We start from the raw sequence: 19,337 nt of genomic DNA on the forward strand, positions 1-19,337 counted from the left end.
CCCTTTTGTAATAGAGGGTTCCATCTGCTATGTTTCCCCCCATTCCTCCATTTAACCGGAAGGTTTGTTCCATAAATTCCCCCATTTCTGTCTGATTGTTGCTGAAGGTGAACAGAAACACAAACTCACTTGTTTCGGCTTTTATAACATTTCAATTCATAGATTTACAGAATATAAACGATTTCCATCTGTCACCTGATGCTCAAATAAATAATCTGCCCTCTGACTCCCCCACCCCCCGCTGGGAACACCACTTCCTTTCAGCCTTTGGCACGCATTTTACAAAACAGCTCCACATGCATTTCTGCCTCCATGGTTAGATTTTATAAAACTGTAATAGAACCCAATCCCTCCCCCATTCAGAACACCCAAACACCCACGCTGCTCCTCCCGAAAGTGAGGGAAGCAGCTGCACAGCCTGCTGGGAGTCCATTGATCTGTGAGCGACTAAACAAAGGCTGCTGATCCATCCATGAGTGACGTCTTCAAAAAGCCCAGCTGGGCTCCAGTCAGGCTCAGGCCCGATCTCCGGCAGGAACACACACATACGTTCACACACAGACACACTTCAGTCATAGCGAAACATCCAGCAGCTTTTTGTGCAGGTACTGCTTCACCTCCTCGATGCCGTTCAGTTTCTCCAGCTCGTGGTACGGCAGCTGGGGAAGGGGGGCAAAGAGGAAACAGGTTGCATAACTCAAACACCAGGTGCTGCATGCATTTCTGGAACTAGCCCATCGGGTTCTGGACTCCAGGAACTCACTTGCAGGATGATGTATCCCAGCAGCCTCAGATGGCGGTCTCTCATGGCGCGTGACCCAACCAGGACCTCAGAGTTGTGACAGTAGTGCCACTTGTCGTTTACAGACATGATAACCCTGGAAAGAGCCGTATGCTGTGACCCGGTTCGCATCGACAACAACAAAGTTTACTGTAATGAAGACTCACCTCCGAATCTGCCTCTGCTCTGGCGGGACGCTGCCTGGTACATGTGGGGATGTGGGCCCCCTGTCGGGTCCAGGCCCTTCAGAGTAGGTCACTTCCTCGTAGAACTGAGGCAGCTCGCAGTCGCTTCCCTGGACCTCCAGAGCTCCCGCAGTACCCTCCTCCTCCAGGATTTTCCCGATGGAAAACTGGAATAGAGAGTCTGGTGCTGTGGTCCCAGTGGGCCCCTGGGTCGAGGGTGGAGCCAGGGCATCAGATGGAGGGCTGCTGAGGGTGGAGCTGTCCTGGCTTTCTACAGAGTGCTCCTTGGCCAGACCAGAGTAGTACTCTGATGCAGGAACATAGTATGGCCCATAATCTAAATGCCCGCCATTAGCGCCAGGCTGAGGAGGTCCTGAGGCCGCCGCTGCAGCGCCACACACGTGGTGGGGGTGGAATCTTCCAGTCTCTACGCCTCCACCCAGTCCGTCAGGCGCCTGAGGCGGGTGCTGGGCACTATCCTCCAGTGCAAATGGAGAGAACTTTTGAAACTCTGACGTCACCACGGCAACTGCCTCTTCAGCTGTTTTTGTTGTTACGGCAACGCAAGAGGGAGGAGGAGGAACCACACTCACAGGAAGGGAGGCTCCAGAGGTGATGGGCAGAACTCTTCCAGAACTGTCCAACCAGAGCACAAAGTCTGCAGAGACAGAACAGCAGTAGTGGATACATCTGCATGCTATGCTTTAGCAATGTGCAACCATGTGCAGTAAATAATGTGCACCTCATAGACATTGGACACGTGTGTTTTTATTCCTGTGGTTACTCTGCCTGTTATACCTGTGTAGTATCCAGGCGGGAGGACCTCGTCTTGCTTGTAGCTTTGTTCTCCCAGCAGCTGTCGCAGAGCCTCAGCTACCAGACCTTTATAACTGACAGAGAGAGACGGACCAGAACCAATCAGGACCAGCTTTACTGTCACGTCTTTTCCTCTCATCCGTGGTGCTTTTAAGTGTTAACAAGTATATTTATCCGATGCAAGACAGCCCCTCTAAACCTGTGGGGAGGGGTTACCTGTACTTGCGGTTGACCTCGTCCGCCGTCAGGGCGTGGTCAAACATCAGCACCTTGTGGGTGTCCTGCAGCCGAGGTCCGGTGTAGTCTCTGTACTCCAGCTCCACAGCGGCGTCCAGCAGAGACAGGTATCTCCTGACAATCAGAGCGTACGGGCTGTCTGCAGAGAGCAGGCGGACACTTCAGTCATCCTGGAGTCATACTGACGCTCCTGGGGGGCTTTTACACTCACTGGTGACGTTGCTGATGAAGGCAGAGGAGAAGACTCTGTGCAGGACCAGACCTGGAAAATGGCCCAGCTGAAACAAAGACATCAGAATATTGACCGTGGCGAGCGGCGAGCTTAAAGCCTTCAGCTCCAGGACTTCTTCAAGGCGAGAAAAGAACTGCTGCTCGTTGGATGGGCGGTAATTCATCCGGCTGAAGGGAAACACCAGTTTCTGGATTACCTAAAGATGCACACGTGACACAACTCAGATAAGGGTTCGGCAGCAAAACGATGCAACAGATGCGAAGCGCTCCTCACTTTGCTGTCCAGGTATTCTGCCTTCTTCACCAGGAAGTCTGCGATGGTGTCGAGCAAACGTGTCTCTCTCAGTCGGTGGCGGGCAATGTATTTGGCGATGAGAGCCATGGTGTACGGGGTGATGCTGTCCACCTTTTTAGACAGCTCCTCTGTGAGAGAGGAGCACAGCAGAAGAAAGCTCAGCAGATTTCAATGAAAGGAAACACGTTCAGAAGAGTCTGAAATCAAAGCTCACCTGCCAGGCTGACGATGAACCGCTCTTGTCTGTTCTGGTAGAACAGATGTGAGCTGAAGATCAGCTCCAGACTCTTGTTGCTCGCCTCTCGGGCACACGCTGCAAGCATCTCGTCCAGCAGAACCATTTCTTGGTCCCGGACAGCGCTGACACTGGCCAGAGTGTGTTTGACCAGCCGCAGAATCTTCCTGAGGACAAAGCTCTGACATGAAGGCTCATGGGAAACACCAGACTGATCAGTGGCGTCATACTGAGCGCGCTCAGGTCAGACAGCTGGTTTTCTAACTATGATCAGCTAAGGATTGTGGGCTGGATGTGAAAGGCTTTGGGTTTATTTGAAGCCAGTTTTTCAGCTCTGTGGTCCCTACTTTAAACCAAATTTCAATCCTTAAATAGAAAAAACACAAGTTTTTGAACCAAAGGGTAAACATTTTGGCATTTTAGAATTCCCGCCTTAACCCCGCTCACATATTGCACTATATAGGGCGTTCGCCCTGTCTCTGCGAAAAACCAGTTTATATCAATGCTCACTAGATTGGCGAATATAGACCACGATGCATTGCGTCGGAACAATTTTTGCAATTTTTTTAAAATGTATTTAAATGTATTTTGTAAATAAATCATCAATGTTTTTATCTTTAGTGGTATCATAAAGAATAGTTGCAAAACGCTCACATTAATTCAATTTTTAATTTTGTGAAATCGATGACGTCATAGTCGCCGATTAAAAAAAAAAAAGTAGTGAACATGGTGTCCGAATTGCTTTTAAAATTCAGGGCACTACATAGTCCCGCACTAAATAGTTTTTTAGTAATTAGGGGTTGAGGTGGGAATGCAGACACAACCATACACTACTATTGGCTACACCTGTCCATCTGATTGTTTATGCAAATTTCCAATCAGCCAATCATATGGCAGAAACTTGATGCATCTAGGCATGTAGACAACCTGCTTCAGTTCAAACCGAGCATCAGAATGGAGAAGTCAGGTGATTGAAGTGACTTAACGTCTCATGGTTGTTGGTGCCTGACGGGCTGGTCTGAGGATTTCAGAAACTAATGACCTCCTGGGATTTTCACCCACAACCATCTCTAGGGTTTACAGAGAATGGTCAGAAAAAGAGAAGATATGCAGTGAGCAGCATTTCTGTGGGTGGAAATGTCTCGTTGATGCCAGAGGTCAGAGGAGAAAAGCCAGACTGGTTCCAGCTGATAGACAGGCTACGGTAACTCAAATAACCACTGCATACAACCGAGGTCTGCAGAAGAGCATCTCTGAATTCACAATTCATCCATCCTTGAGGCAGATGGACTACAGCAGCAGAGAAACACAGGGTGCTACTCCTCTCTGCTAAGAACAGGAGACTGAGGCTACAGTTCACACAGGCTCACCAAAATTGGACAACAGAAGATTGAAAAAATATAATCTGGTCTGATGAGTCTATTTCTGCTGTGACAGTCAGATGGTAGGGTCGGAATTTGGCGTCAACAACATGAAAGCACAGATCCATCCTGCCTTGTATCAATTGTTCAGGCTGGTGGTGGTGGTATAATGGTGTGGGGGATATTTTCTCAGCACACTTTAGGCCATTTAGTACCAATTGAGCACGATTACAACACCACAGTCTACCTGAGTATTGTTGCTGGTCATGTCCATCCCTTTATGATCACAGTCTTCCCATCTTCTGATGGCCACTTCCAGCAGGAAATGTGCCATGTCATGAAGATGGAATCATCTCAGCCTGGTTTCTTTAACATGACAATGAGTTCACTGGACTCAGATGGCCTCCAGAGTCACCAGATCTCATCTCAAAAGAGAAACTTTGGGATGTGGTGGATCGGGAGATTAGCATCATGGATGCACAGCTGACAAATCTGCAGCAACTGTGTGATGCTGTCATGTCAATATGGACCAAACTCTCTGAGAAATGTTTCCAGTACCTTGTTGAAACAATACCACCAAGGATATAGGCAGTTCTTAAGGCAAAAGGGGGGCCAACCTGGTACTAGCAAGATGCACCTAATAAAGTGGCCGGTGAGAGTATATTTCTGTTGACTGAAGATGACAGATTTATCAGTGAGAAGCCACAGCGTGGTCACTGGGTGATGTGCGTTCCCTCACCTGTTAGCCAGCAGCTGATCAGGGTTTGGGGGGGTGTTAGCACTGCTGCTAGTTCCAGTGGTTGCAGCGCCCCCTGCAGTGGGCTCTGATGACTGCAGGGAGCACCACTTGAGTCTGTAGTAGGAAAGCAGCAGAAAGAGCGTCTGTGGGTGGCGCTCTCGCTCCAGGTTCTTCTCTAGGCCAGCCAGGCAGGCCTCAGTCAGAGGATGCTGGCTGCCCGGGTGGAGCTTCATGCTGGAGCTGAACACCATGGACATGTCCTTCTGGTTGAACTGGTTCAGGCGGGACTGGGACTCAGCCTCCAGCGCCTGAACCACCTGCGAGTTGCTGGGTAGACCTGAGCAAGGCAAAGCGTTGACATTTAGTAAGGTGGAGTCAGCGTGCTCGTCAGTGGCGAGCGGTGACTTACCGAGTGCAGCCACAGCATAAAGGCAGTTGACCACGCTGAAGTTGTCGAACTTGGCGCAGTCACTGACGATGGCATCGCACAGCGTCTGAAAGTCCTGATGCTCCAGAATCTGCCGCCCTTCCACCTCTGCAGCCGCGCCACTAGAGACCTCGCCGTCACTTCGATCCCCAGAGCTATGCGACGGGGGCGTGGCTTGCAGCAGCTGCCCGATCTTCTGCAGGGCCACGGGGTAGTGGTTGTGGGAGATCTTGGCCGGGTTCTGGGTGACCCAGCGCAGAACCTCATCGGGTCGGCGCGAGCGCTCAATCAGGCGTTTCATGGTGAAGAACGTGTCATAGCTCATCTTCTCGTGGATGAAGTTCCACGTCTTCTTCTTGCTGCCACTGACGGCCCCCCCACCAGGAACGCCGCCTCCATACATGTGCAGGGAGGCGTGGTGCTGGTAATGTGGGTGCAGAGGGGGCGGGGCTAGGGGGTGAGGCTGTGGGTGGGGCTGGTAGTGATGGTGGAAATGTGCTCCTCGGTGGGAATCGGGGCGGCTCTGATACAGCGGGTAGTTGGGGGGAGGTGCTGCTGGGTGTGGATGGTGAGAAAGGTGGGGGTGAGGGGGCGCCTCCAGCACAGCCAGCCCCGCCCTGCGCCCCGGTTTAACCCCACCCGCTCCCCTGCCCGCCACCCCACCTCCCCCGGCAGTGCTGTAGAGGCGTGTGGCGTACATGGCGGCGGCCTGGGCAGCAGGACGGGGGAGACGAGGAAGGAGGCGGTGAGCTTGGCTCAGGAGGCGCCACCCAGTGGACAAATGCAGCATAGTCCAACAGCCAGACCACCAGGAGGCAACAGCACAGCACTCCTGTAGGGGGGAGAGGAACAGGTCAACACCCCCAACACCATCCGTTTCCTTACAGATTTCCTACTTTCAGAAGCAAAAAAAGTACTGTTTGTGTTGTACTAGTGTGATTTCTGACATTTTTTATCCAATTCTAAAGGTTTTAGCATAACTTCAATTCTGAGAGAATTGTATTTTGGAGATTTCTATAAGACAATTTAAAGGGACGACTTTTTGTTTAGCCAGATTTAAGGCTATTTCACAAATGTCGGAGAGAAAATCGTTGGTTGCTAAAAGTTCTCATAAATCTTTTTCATGACATTTATCAAACAAACACAGAGGATTTAAAGTCCCATACTGTGTCTAAAGAGTCATTCTCACAGGTGAAGTGTGTCAAAACACTTAGAACAGTGAGGAATTGTTCTGCATGATTAGGTGTTGCTATGCAGTTCTTTGTTTTTCAACCGACTGACCGATTTTCCTCATTTATGATGCTTTTCTAACGCTAACCTCCTTTATTTTTAACATTTTGCATCAGTGACGGTGTTTTAGTGCAGAAGGCTCAAACACAGACGTCTGCAGTCACTCTAGCAGCTGCAGCTAAAGGACATTTGTTTGACTTATTCTGAATATTTATAGTATTGCAGGTTATTTTTATTTTGAAGCAGGTCATTTTTGTGGCTATAAAAATACACATCCATTTTTTTCTGTACTGAATTTAGTCTTAAATGTAAAAAACCTGTACTGAAGCTTAACTCTTGAGTAGGTTGTTGTTAAAATGCTAACTTTGGTCCATAGATGATCTTCTGTTTATGCAGGGTTCGGGTAGAAGGGACAGTAGTTTCCCAGTAAAAACACACAAACCTCTTCCACCTCTTCTGGGAGGACACTGACAAAAAATGACATTTAGCAGGCTTAAATGTATTTAACTAAAATGTGAATGGATTTGCCATTAATTCTTGTTTACTTGTTTGTTCACACATTTATTTGACACTTGATTATCTTGTATGTAATGCGAGGAATCTGTAAAAACTTCACCTGCTCTGTTCAGTATCCAGGTATTTATCTCTGAGTCACACTGATTGAATTTTTGGCTACAGATGACCTGAATCCATAGTAGGTCAGTGAATCGTATCGTTCAAAATGAACCAATATCAACTATGAATCGTTTCAGGAACCACAAATTACAATATGAACAGAATCCTTGTTGAAATGAATCACGACATCCTAATAAAAGACATGAGCCGAGATCAAGCAGTTGGGTATATTTTGAAGACAATATCCAGGAACTAATCTGACCTCCTTCCACAAAGTGTTCAGCAGATCAGAGATCAATAATATCCATGTGTAGATCAGCACTAAGGTGTAAACGCATCACCATAGGCTGCATGGCTGGAGCTAAAGGGAGGGAGTCAACAGGAATACGTGACTGTGTCATCTTCTCCCTCATGACGTCACTCAGATAGCTGGTCAGCAGGTGCAGATGGACACCTGACCCCGTGCTCTAAAGTCATCACCAGTGAATTCACTGTGGATTGTTTGGGATTCATATGATGCCGCAGATCGATCACCTGTGACTGTGAGTGACAGTGCTGTCCTTCACCTCAGAGAGACACGCTGAAAGTTAGCATGCTGCGGTGATCTGCGGTGCTGCGTCACGCACACGCCCCGGCTCACGTCCCCCAAACAACATGACGTCTATAAACAACGACGCGCCGCTCCGTGGCACCGCGGCGTGACCGCTAACAGCTGACTGACAGGAGAGAGAGGGACGCTACAAGCTAGGCTAGTTTAGCATGTAGCAACGGTCCTGTCCCCGCAGTGAGCGGACCAGCGACTGTCCCGGGTCAAATCCAAGTTGACAAGGACTCTCACCTCATAGTTCAATGACGTCAGCAGCGCCGCTGCGGAAAAAAATGGGGCCGCTGACAGTGCACGTTCAATGGGGAATGAATCGGCGTTCAGCCGCTAAGCCCCCAACCAGCTCGCCATTCTGATGTACCCAGCATGCACCTGGAGGGTGCAATAGTGACACCTAGTGGCAAGGAGGCCAATTTGCACCACCACGAACACAATTTGATTGTGTAATTCTTTACTTAACTGTGTTACTAGACATGACGATTACTCTTTCTAATACAGAGTTCTGTCGATTGAATTGTGAAAATATGAGAGAACATCTAGGAATACAGCTATAAGTTTGTGAGGGGATTGGAAACATTAACATTTAGACTCATTCTTACATTTTCCCAGATAAGAAAATAAAAACGAAATGTTCACCTGAACACAACTTTTAATCAAATATGAAATCTTCAGAAAACATTCCCAAACATTCACACACCAAACAGGGTTCAGAGGTCAGTAAAGGAAGCAGTCAGCCTATCAGCTGGGTCAAAATGAAGCTGCTTTGGCTGCTTCGTCAGAAGAGGATGAACCCAAATGCCTAATAAAATTAATTGAACCACAACTCTTTTATCTATGGAATCTGCAGCAAACACAGTGCTGCTTTGCCTCTAAACTGCGCATAGCTACAGAGTTGTGGGCTTAAGTTGTAGCTCTACAATTCATTTGCTGGATGTTTCTTCAATTTTGAAGCATCTTTTTCCTTTTGACGTGACAATCACTGTTGATAAGTTGTACATTTACAGAGATTGATCCTATCACCAATTGAATAAGAAAAAAAATATCATGATGACAAAAGTTTTCAATAAAGATGACATTTGAATTCATTTGTGTATATCTTTATTTTAGATGATTATTTCTATGGAAAGAAATGTACGACAACATTTAAAAATCATATTGGAATGACATTTGGGGACTTAAAACAAAAACCTTGTACTGTCATTGTTGGCTGCAGTAAACTTTTACAAATACATGTTGTTGTTTTGTTAAATAAAGCTTGTACAGTTCTGAAGTCACCATAGCCTTGAACAATTGCAGAATTTACAGCTCAGCACATTTATTTGAATGTATTCAAAGTCAACCAATGCAAGCTCAAAGTCAGGAAACTTAATAATTCATGCGTTTTTCATAAAGTTTTTCCTTTTCGCACAGCTTCAATGACTCAAAAAGACCAACAGAGGATCACTCAATACTATCAAATCATTAGTTTGGATGATTACTGATCCATGCGAAACTTAACAGACATTTGATGAATTGAGAGAAAATTGTCGTGTTACTCTGACAAATCTTTTGTTTGGTTTAATATTATAAAAAATAAAATTGTACCTACATTGATTGAAAAAAATTTAAATGGTTGGTAAGAGACTGTTAAAAGACTAAAGGTGACAGAGCCTTTGCAGCAGTGGCTCCATCCCTCTGGAACTCACTTCCTCTCAGCATCAGATCTGCAGATGCTAAAAACATATCTTTTTAAAATTGCTTTTCTAAATTTTTTATATTCTGCGTTTTTATATTGAAAGGTGCTGTACAAATAAAGTTTATTATTATTATATTATTATTAACTGAAAGAAGCAGGTTGTGGCTCGGCTCCGGCTCGGCTGTGTGCTCATTGCAGTCTCCGTCTTTACCAGATGGTGGCGGTAAAACATTCTTTCTCCTCCACAAAGACACAGACGAAGAAGAAAGCCAAACAAAATCATGGCGGAGTTGTGGGGTTACGGAACACTTTGGGTGAACTTGGACTGGGTTTAGTTTTTGTAACATTATTTTCTTTTCCTCCGTGCTGACCGGAAGCATGGCTCACCGATACCTGCGGCTATCGGCGGGCTGCCGGAGCCTATTTCGACTGCTGCCGCCCTCCGGAGCTCCGACCAGGCTGGTAGGTGGAGGAATAGCTAACACATGCTAACCTTGACAGCGGCCGAAGAACAAGAAGGCGATGCCGAATCGGTTGTAGGATTGGCTGATAAACATTCGCGGAGAAACATCCTCTGTCTGCTCTGCGGCTTGTTTATAAGTCACAGAGACGTGACGTTATTTAAATCTAATGTTAATATGAGCTTACGTCGCTGGTGAGCAATCAATGACAGAGAGAGTGTCTGCACCTCAGGAAAAAGTAAGAAATAACCGACAGTTAGCTTGTTCTTTGTATTTCTCAGGTAATGTTGTCAACAACTCCGAGACAGGTGGAAGGGGGGCGGAGCCTACTTGGCGACCTACTGGGAGCTTATAGGAGCCTGAGCTCCAAACCCCCAAAAGGTAGGACACCTGTCTGACAGGTGTGACTCAGTCGGTCAGAAAGGGAGCAAGCGTGTCCAGGAGGAAGTCTGGGGTTAGTTAACTGAAACCTGTCATTTTGGACTAAACGGTTTATGTAAAGCCTCAGCAGAATGGAAACCTGACCTCCAGCTGGCTCCTGTCTGATCTCTATCCACAAGTTGGAACCATTTGAGAATTCTTGTGGCATTTTTCAGCAGTTCATTTGAAAGGTTTTGTTTAAAAGACACATTTGAACTATTTTACTGTTTGTTTTCTGCGCAGGTTTTGAAAAATATTTTCCTGACAGCCAAAAAAGTGAAAAGAACTCCGACCCTGAAGCAGCGAGTAAAGGTAAGCCTGCTGTCAGAACGCAGATGGAACCATCAAACCAAGATAAGCAGTTGAGATAACTTTTCCTGTCTGAACATGAAATACTTTAAACGTTAATATGAGTAAAAAAAAGTAAAATAAATAAATATCAGTGTATATATTGCCTGCTAAGTCTTTCTTATAGGAATGTTCTTGTTTGAAAATCTATTGTCAGGTCAGTAAATGGCATTGACTAACATAACAAGAGTAACAATCGTAAAAAGACCATAACCAATAAAACTGACCAACTCCAATCATCTTTTGAAAAATCGTCCCCTTTGGTCTTTTATCGTGATGAGGCCATTTTCAGCCAAAATAGGAAACTGTGTTGGTTTTGAGGACATAGTTTGTGCAGAGCAGCAGTAGTTCATTAGAAATTATACTCCGAGTTGTGGGCGGGACTGTTGGCGCTGAGTAAGCCCGCCCCTACTTGCCGTCTTTCATTCAATTTATTTTACTTGTATAGCCCAAATTCACAACCACAGTCGTCTTGATGGGCTTTGTAACGGTAATTGAAAACGTAAAACATATAATCAAAAGGATCATGAATACATAGAATCCAACAGGAAAATACTAAATTGAACTAACAAACTGACTAAGCTAAATTGGACATCCCTGCCCTTAGACCCCCCTTCTCAGGAAGGAAAAACTCCTAAAAAAAGTGGATTCCAGGGAAAAATGAAGAAACCTCAGGGTGGCCCACATGAAGGAGGGATCCTTCTGTAAACGTACCATCTTCGCTAGCTTACGGCCCCTAACACCCCCAACTTAACATTATAAGTGCAACAATATTGGAGCCATTTAGTTTGGATCCAGATTTCACCTCAAATGAGAAAACGAGGACGTACATGGCTCTAATCGTCTACAAGTGGATTCATCAGAGTGGAGCTTGTGGCCCGGCGGTTGTAGCTGCTATGTCACAAGTGTATTTTTTTGTCTGCTCCTGATTCACCACCATTTGAGTAAATAAGAATAAATTTCATTTTAAGCATAATTATCTTTATATGTCATCAGAACAGTGCGGTAAGAACATGTTAGAACCAGCAAAGGCACAACTTTCATTGGAGTGGGTCTTGATGTGTGCTACAGTCCTTAGGATGACTTTATTTGACCTCTTTATGTTTTTCCATTACTAACAGCTGTTGGAGTATGTGTTTGTCCATGCTAGGCCAACAATTTTGCAGTCAACCTTCGATTGGTAAAACAACGCGGTATAAAGGGCAGGATGGCGTGATCAGTTGAACTAAAGTCAGGATTATTAGCCTGTCCTGGACATCTTTGTTTTACTTCTGAGCCTCACCTTTTCTTTCATTGATAGTGCAGAGCCTATAGCTTTAGGCCACAGCTTGTGGTTCTGATCCAGAGGAGAGTCGTGTGTGTTTATTTTTTGTTTTATTTTCAGAATCCAAACCTGCCAGTGCTCAGAAATCATCAGGGAAGATGGGAGGGGGCGGGGCATCAGGAGGGGGCGGGTCTTCAGGAGGAGGGAAACGAGGAGGTCGTAAAGAGGACTCTCACTGGTACAGTCGCCTTCAGAAGGTCAGTCAGCTGATGGGTGTTGGGGTGTCTGCTGGGATTAAAGTAGATCTGTGACGGTTCTGTTTCATGTTCTGTTCGTTCTAGGGGGACATTCCCTGGGATGACAAGGAATTTCGGTTGTATTTACTGAGCTGCGTAGCATTCTGGACCACCATAACCTACTACTTTTTCCTGAGGGACGGTGGACGGGAAGTGACCTGGAAGGACTTTGTAAACAACTACCTGTCCAAGGGTGTGGTGAGGAGCACACAAACAGGCGGCACAACAACGTCTAGCTGCAGATGGGATCAGCTGTGCGTGTCTTTGTTCATCAGGTCGACCGATTAGAAGTTGTTAACAAACGTTACGTCAAAGTAGTGTTCGCCCCGGGGAAGACGCCGGTGGACGGGGTGCGTTCTCTCCTCACTGAGCACGTTCTCTGGAATTGGCTGTTTCGTTTGTGACCCTCCTCTGCTGTCTGTGTCGTGTCCTGCAGCAGTACGTCTGGTTCAACATCGGCAGTGTGGACACATTTGAGAGGAACCTGGAGACGGCTCAGTATGAGTTCGGCATCGAGGGGGAGAACCGGCTGCCTGTGGTTTACTCCACAGAGAGTGACGGGTGACAAACGCCAACACACAGCCACGTCTGCCGGAACCCTTCTGGTCAAACCAGAGGTTTAGCTAATGCACTTGTTTCCTTTGCAGCACATTCCTGCTAAGCATGCTCCCCACGGTGCTGATCATTGGCTTCCTGCTCTTCATGCTGCGCCGTGGCCCAGCGGGGGCGGGGCGTCCCGGCAGGGGAATGGGCGGCCTCTTCAGCGTCAGCGAGACGACAGCAAAGATCCTGAAGGACGAGATCGACGTAAAGTTTAAAGATGTGGCCGGATGTGAGGAGGCTAAGCTGGAGATCATGGAGTTTGTCAACTTCCTTAAGAACCCCAAACAGTACCAGGACCTCGGGGCCAAAATCCCAAAGGTATAGAGGGGGGAGTCTACAGGAATTTACTGCAGAACTAGTCACAGTTTAGGTTGCAGTTGTAACATCAAGTCTATCCTTTTGTTGATAGGTAATTTACAGAGTTCCTTCATTTATGACTGGAGTTACATCCTAAAAATAACCAGTTATAGGTGAAATCCGCTTGTTATGATTACAGATGTTTTAAGGCTGTAAAAATCCACACTACACACTTTCTACACTTTTCTCAGACAGACTTGAACATTTTCACACTTTTCTTTCTCGTTTAAATTCTCATAGTTCAAACCTTAATACAAAAATAAGTTCAGTATTTTAAAATGAAAACAAAGATCGAAGATTGAATATGTAAATGTAGCAAACTGCATGCATGGAGGAGATTGATTGGCATGATCTACAACCAATCAGGATCCAGAACACAGCTGCAAAACAGCAGCCAGACCCCTGCAGGTGAACTGCAATATATCAATGGAACACTGTACAGACACAAATGGACATTTGTTCTCTCTAAACACCAACCTGTGGTCAGCTGTGTGTAAATACATGTTGTTCTCCTCATATCCCTTCCAATCTATCCACAGTAGGTGCATAGCAAGAAGAAAAATGATTACGCAAACAGATTTGGAGCAGCTTTGGTTAGCCGGTCAGTAGAGTAGATGGGTAATAGACATCAGTGCTGGAACACCTGAAAAAGGACTTCAGTTAAGTAATTTTAATTAGAAAAAAAAAACCTAGAGATTCAAAATGAAATTTAGCAATGAAAATGTATGATGGTCAAGTAGAATCTCATCCTTTATTCACACAGAAAGGATTTGAAAGATCTCTAATGTTTGGCATGAAAGAAACAATAAAAAGTCTTGCAAGACTTTGTGCAGCTCCAGAAACTCCTAATTCATTTGTGATCAGTCACCAGTTTCTCAGATTTATGTCTCTGAAATACGTAGGTCATTAACTACAATTCATCTTCAACAGATTAAGGTTTATTTCCTGTTATTCCAATTTTATCACATCAGTTACTTATTACATGTTGGTGAAAATGAACTCTTGACAGCACAAATGTGTTGTCATTATCTTGTATACAATGACAAATTCTGTAATTTTACATTTTTTATCATCAAACGTTGTTGTGGAGAAACCTTCAAACATGGTTCTACTGTGGGTGAAGGATGTGAGCAAAGGTTACAACTTCTGATTCTTGTAGGATTTGAATATTCATCCACCTCTTTTCCCACAATGCCTTTGGGTGTAGAGGCTCACAAAAGAAAGCCTCCCCGTTCTGTCTGAGCATGTTGGATCTGGATACACTTAAACAAAAGTGTGTTTTTGTGGGTTCAGGGAGCCATCCTGACCGGGCCTCCAGGAACAGGAAAAACTCTTCTGGCCAAAGCGACGGCTGGGGAGGCTAACGTGCCCTTCATCACTGTGAATGGCTCGGAGTTCCTGGAGATGTTTGTGGGCGTCGGCCCTGCCAGGGTGAGTGGGCCGGCCGTAAGATCTTCAGTCAGAGTTGAAGGAAACAAGGGAGAACAACTAAGGAGGCTGTTCTGCTGCTTTGACTGCCTGAACAGGTGAGGGATCTGTTTGTCATGGCGAGGAAGAATGCTCCGTGCATCCTCTTCATTGATGAGATCGACGCTGTGGGGCGGAAGCGGGGGCGTGGGAACTTTGGCGGGCAGAGTGAGCAGGAGAACACTCTGAACCAGCTGCTGGTGGAGATGGATGGTGGGTCCTCCTCCTGTCGCCTCTCACCCTCTGGATGCTCTCAGCAGGATGCTTTGAGGAAACCTCTCTGCTCTCTCCTGCAGGCTTCAACACTGCCTCCAATGTCGTCGTTTTAGCTGGAACCAACAGGCCAGACATCCTGGACCCGGCTCTGATGAGGCCCGGTCGCTTCGACAGACAGATTTACATTGGTCAGTGTGGCGTGGACTCGCAGAGCTGAGCGCAGCAAATTCTGCAGGATTAAATACCAACAGGTTCTCTGTTCTAGGTCCTCCTGACATCAAAGGGCGAGCATCCATCTTTAAAGTCCACCTGCGTCCTCTGAAGCTGGCTACAGATATGGATAAAGACGCCTTGGCTCGGAAGATGGCTGCCCTCACTCCTGGATTCTCAGGTCAGCTGGGTTTCGTGCTGTGGGACCAGAGGCTGGCGTTCTGCTGAGGTGGTGGATTCTCACTGCAGTCCAGTGGCAGAAGAAGCCTCATGATCACACATGAATATACTATTCTAGCCTGAACTCAGCTGTGGTGTTCAATGGAAAGTAGAAAGTGCCACCACATCCTTCATTGGGTACCTGAGAGACCATGATTCAGTGCTGCTGAGGCATGTTTGGATTTTACGTCTATTTGCCCTGTTCTCTGTCTTTCAGGCGCAGACATTGCCAACGTCTGCAACGAGGCCGCTCTGATCGCGGCTCGTCATCTGTCCGACAACATCAACCAGAAGCATTTTGAGCAGGCGATTGAGAGAGTCATTGGAGGTGAGACACACACTTTGAAGCTGAATGGGATCCAGGTCTATAGGATCTGGACCTGACTTCTTCCTCTTCTTCCTCCGCTGAAGTTTTCTGAACTTTGCACCGCTGCTCTCCTTTCAGCTCACCCCCCCCCCCAATGAACCTTTAAGCTTAAAATCAATTCCGAACTCTCAGTAACACATCTTTTTCTGCCTGTGAGCAGGTCTGGAGAAGAAGACCCAGGTCCTGCAGCCAGAGGAGAAGAAGACTGTGGCATATCATGAGGCCGGTCACGCAGTGGCTGGATGGTTTCTGGAGCATGCAGACCCTCTTCTAAAGGTCTGACTGTTGTAAAAATCCTACCTGGCTGTGGTTGATCATTCAGACGGACCGTCAGCTGTGATATTGCTGTTGTCATCTGTGCAGGTGTCCATCATTCCCAGAGGGAAGGGTCTTGGTTATGCTCAGTACCTTCCCAAAGAGCAGTACCTCTACACCAAAGAGCAGCTCCTGGACCGCATGTGCATGACCCTGGGGGGTCGGGTGTCAGAGGAGATCTTCTTTGGACGGATCACCACTGGAGCTCAGGACGACTTACGCAAAGTGACGCAGAGCGCCTACGCACAGGTGAGTCCACACAGGTCACAGGTCCCGGACCTGTCAAGAGTCTGGTCATCCTGACCCCATGTCGCCTTTTCTTCTGCAGATTGTTCAGTTTGGGATGAACCAAAAGGTGGGTCAGGTTTCCTTCGATCTGCCCCGGCAGGGAGAGATGGTTTTGGAGAAACCGTACAGCGAGGCCACGGCCCGTCTGATCGACACGGAGGTTCGAATCCTGATCAGTGAGGCGTACGAGAGAACCAAGCAGCTGCTGCAGGACAAGAAGGGAGAGGTGGAGATGGTACGGGTTCTGTTTCCTCTGTTAGACAAGAGCATAAAGGTCTGGAGATAGAGTTCTGCTAATGTCAGCTCTAGATCCAAATGTTAAACCTAAAGACTGATCAAAAGTCATCAGACATTTCTGACAAACTCCATCATCGACTGGGTCAGGTTCCTCCAGCCAAAACCAACATAAATTCTGAGATCTTTTTTACGTGAAGGAGACCAGGATTGTGGAGTTGGTTTCTTTTTCTGGACTGTTTTCAGAAAATGTTCTCACAAATTCTTCATCTCGCGTTGTTTTCAAACAACGAACCAGCACTGTCATTTTAGAGCTTGTTCCACAGAATCACTTTTTTCTTGAATAGAAGTTCCCACTTCTAGATGAACAGCCTTTTCTAACCTCCAGGGCTTTATATCCATCTTCTTTATTCCTCTGTTCTTCTCCAGGTGGCCCAGCGGCTGCTGGAGAAGGAGGTTCTGGATAAGAATGACATGGTGGAGCTGCTGGGAAAGCGGCCGTTTACTGAGAAGTCGACCTATGAGGAGTTTGTGGAGGGAACTGGAGGTGAGGAGGAGGACACAACACTCCCAGAGGGTTTGAAGGACTGGAACCAGGAGAGGAAGGAGCGCAAAGAGAGCCAAGAGGAGCAGGTGGCTCGTCAGATCTCTGGAGGAATGCCCTTCTAGGGTTCCCAGGTTCCACATAACCACGACACTGACCATCAGTCAGAAATTTCATAAAATACCAGAGGTCCAGAGACTTGTTTGGATATTCCCCACACTCTCTTATTTGGAACTATTTATGTTGAGCTCTGTACCCGACACGGATGTTTTAAGCAACCATTAGTTCTGTTGGACGAAGCCCATGTGCTCCACATGTATAGAAGCTTTTTCCTCTCACCTTCAGAGAACTAGGAGAAGGCTACTTACGCTGATAACTTTCATCTGCAGACGTTTGAGCTCCACCAGCTCAGAATTATACAACCACATCTGCAGCTTAGAAGCTAAAGAAAACCACTGTATTGGACCGGGCTGAGAATAGCTGTAGGATCTTGTTTTATCAGTTTGAACCTCATCTAAAGCATAGACCTCTATCTCTGCTCTCAGATGATTGAGCTCATGTTCTAAAGCCTGATCCAGCTGTTTTCTGCACCGTCATCCGGGTTCTCAGCTCTAAACATTCACTTATATTGGCAGACTTTCTTCCAGCTGTTGAGTATCTGAATCTGACCCACACTCTGATCTCCAAAACCAGAAACTCTTGAGGGGAAAGCTTTGTTTCAAAGTCTGGACTGTGCAGAATCCTGACCCGTTCTCCAGAGTGTGAATGTAACACATGCCGGAAGTTTTCAGTGGAACTCTGAAGTATTGAAACTGAATTCAATGAGCAGTTTAATAGTATAAAACATTGAAGTACAGCGTAATGGTTGAAATGAACACTTTCATCCTCACTGTCATTATCGCTGCCACTGTTGCCATGGTAACCGTGCTACAGCTGTTAAGACGCGGTCTGAGCTAATCAGAAATTTAATAGCAGTCAATTGATTGCTGCTGGTTGCTCTCGATGTAAAGATGTAATATGATGATAGCAACATTTCAGTGTGAAATTAAGTTTTAATAAATTCAGAAAACTTCAAAACTGAGCGAAAACCCTCCCCGATTACAGCTCTAGTCGCTCTGACTTCTCTCAGAAAAAGCTTGAGATTGTCGTCCATCGGGACAACTTCAGCTTCTCCCTGAATGAAAGAAACACAAGAAGACAATGGAGACTAGAAACAGCAGTCTGTGGAATCACAGTACGTTTGAGCCGACATGGGAACAATGACCTGCATCTTCTGCTGGTGGGATTTTACTGAGGTGACGGACTGAATCTTTGGTTACACAAGAAAAACCAGCTGGAAGTTTGGAGACTTTGGTGTAAATGTTGCAGAAAGGCCAAAGTATTTTTGAAGACAGAGAAAGAAATAGAAAAGCAAGCAGGTCAATAATCCTTGAATTTATTTCATGTTTAAAAAAAACGTGAATTTTAAAAATACTTTTAATGAGTAGACACAATACTAACAATAAGACATTGTGCCTCATTAGTTTTTAAAAACAGCAGAATCACAATCTAAACATGAGCTATCATAATTCTAAAAAAACATTAACCAATTATAATTAATTCATAATCTCAAATAAAAACAATAAAATGTTAAAAAGAAAAATGCTTTAAAAAACAAACCAAAAATGCAAACAGCAAAATCTTAATAATAGCATAATGCTAAAACAATTAGTGCTAAATAGGCTGAATAAACTCTGATTTTACGATATTTAGCCTAAACATGTATGTTTGCTGGATTACTAGTACTAGAAAGCAAAAAGTCCATTTCAGAGTGCTAGTTGAACCAACTTAAAAATATTTTTTTTTTTTTGTTTTTAACAAACTTGACCGTCCATACATAGTATGACAGCACAAACAAATATGAACAAAGGGGCCAAAGGAAGAAAGTATCAATGGAAAAAAAGAAATATTACAGAGAATATTCCTATTAATCACAAACTTAAAAGATGGAGAGCAAAAAGGGAATCACCAATTATTCTAATTGTATTTGCCAAATATCTTTTTAAAGTCTTTTAATTCTCCGAGCTCATACTTTTATTTGGCATGCTTTTCAATTTCATTGATAAAAACGGACAGGAAATGTTTTATTAGTATATTTACATTTATTAATAAAATGTGGCCAGAATGAAAATTAAGTTAAGTGAAATAGATCCCGTTGTCTTCATTGTCTTTAAAAGATGTCAAAAACCGTGTGTTTAAAACGGAAGGAAACGTTTGGGAGAACATTTTTTCCAGCAAATTTAAAATACCAAACCAAA

General features: G+C 45.6%; 2 protein-coding genes across 2 annotated transcripts; one reads left to right on the top strand and one right to left on the bottom strand.

Moving 5' to 3' along the window:
• Positions 1-125: 125 nt before the first annotated feature.
• On the bottom strand, positions 126-8,132 carry fastk (Fas-activated serine/threonine kinase). Its single transcript, XM_023965630.2, has 11 exons — positions 7,991-8,132; positions 5,290-6,139; positions 4,881-5,217; positions 2,760-2,947; positions 2,525-2,673; positions 2,231-2,447; positions 1,999-2,158; positions 1,765-1,856; positions 949-1,624; positions 764-878; positions 126-659 (listed from the first exon to the last, which is right to left on the bottom strand). Exons 2-11 carry the CDS (start codon positions 6,095-6,097, stop codon positions 573-575), a joined length of 2,829 nt encoding a protein of 942 aa, XP_023821398.1. The 5' UTR covers positions 6,098-6,139; positions 7,991-8,132; the 3' UTR covers positions 126-572.
• Positions 8,133-9,645: 1,513 nt separating this feature from the next.
• On the top strand, positions 9,646-18,121 carry LOC101168241 (AFG3-like AAA ATPase 2). The gene is made up of 17 exons (XM_023965646.2): positions 9,646-9,893; positions 10,174-10,273; positions 10,556-10,624; positions 12,045-12,181; positions 12,266-12,418; positions 12,496-12,570; positions 12,657-12,781; positions 12,868-13,141; positions 14,474-14,611; positions 14,707-14,860; positions 14,944-15,051; positions 15,129-15,254; positions 15,510-15,620; positions 15,820-15,935; positions 16,023-16,223; positions 16,303-16,497; positions 16,926-18,121. Exons 1-17 carry the CDS (start codon positions 9,810-9,812, stop codon positions 17,163-17,165), a joined length of 2,406 nt encoding a protein of 801 aa, XP_023821414.1. The 5' UTR covers positions 9,646-9,809; the 3' UTR covers positions 17,166-18,121.
• Positions 18,122-19,337: the final 1,216 nt, after the last annotated feature.

This window comes from Oryzias latipes, chromosome 17 (assembly GCF_053564925.1).
Source record: "Oryzias latipes strain Hd-rR chromosome 17, Olatipes_Hd-rR_3.1".
In the NCBI taxonomy this organism is placed as follows: Eukaryota; Metazoa; Chordata; class Actinopteri; order Beloniformes; family Adrianichthyidae; genus Oryzias; species Oryzias latipes.

Excerpts from the sequence above, each read along its gene's own strand:
- fastk (XM_023965630.2), bottom strand. The coding sequence starts at position 6,097 with ATGCTGCATTTGTCCACTGGGTGGCGCCTCCTGAGCCAAGCTCACCGC. Across the intron at positions 2,448-2,524 it reads CAGAATACCTGGACAGCAAA|GTAATCCAGAAACTGGTGTT; the intron begins GTGAGGAGCGCT and ends GTGCATCTTTAG. Across the intron at positions 879-948 it reads GAGCAGAGGCAGATTCGGAG|GGTTATCATGTCTGTAAACG; the intron begins GTGAGTCTTCAT and ends GGCTCTTTCCAG.
- LOC101168241 (XM_023965646.2), top strand. The coding sequence starts at position 9,810 with ATGGCTCACCGATACCTGCGGCTATCGGCGGGCTGCCGGAGCCTATTT. Across the intron at positions 10,625-12,044 it reads CCCTGAAGCAGCGAGTAAAG|AATCCAAACCTGCCAGTGCT; the intron begins GTAAGCCTGCTG and ends TTTTATTTTCAG. Across the intron at positions 12,419-12,495 it reads ACTACCTGTCCAAGGGTGTG|GTCGACCGATTAGAAGTTGT; the intron begins GTGAGGAGCACA and ends TTTGTTCATCAG.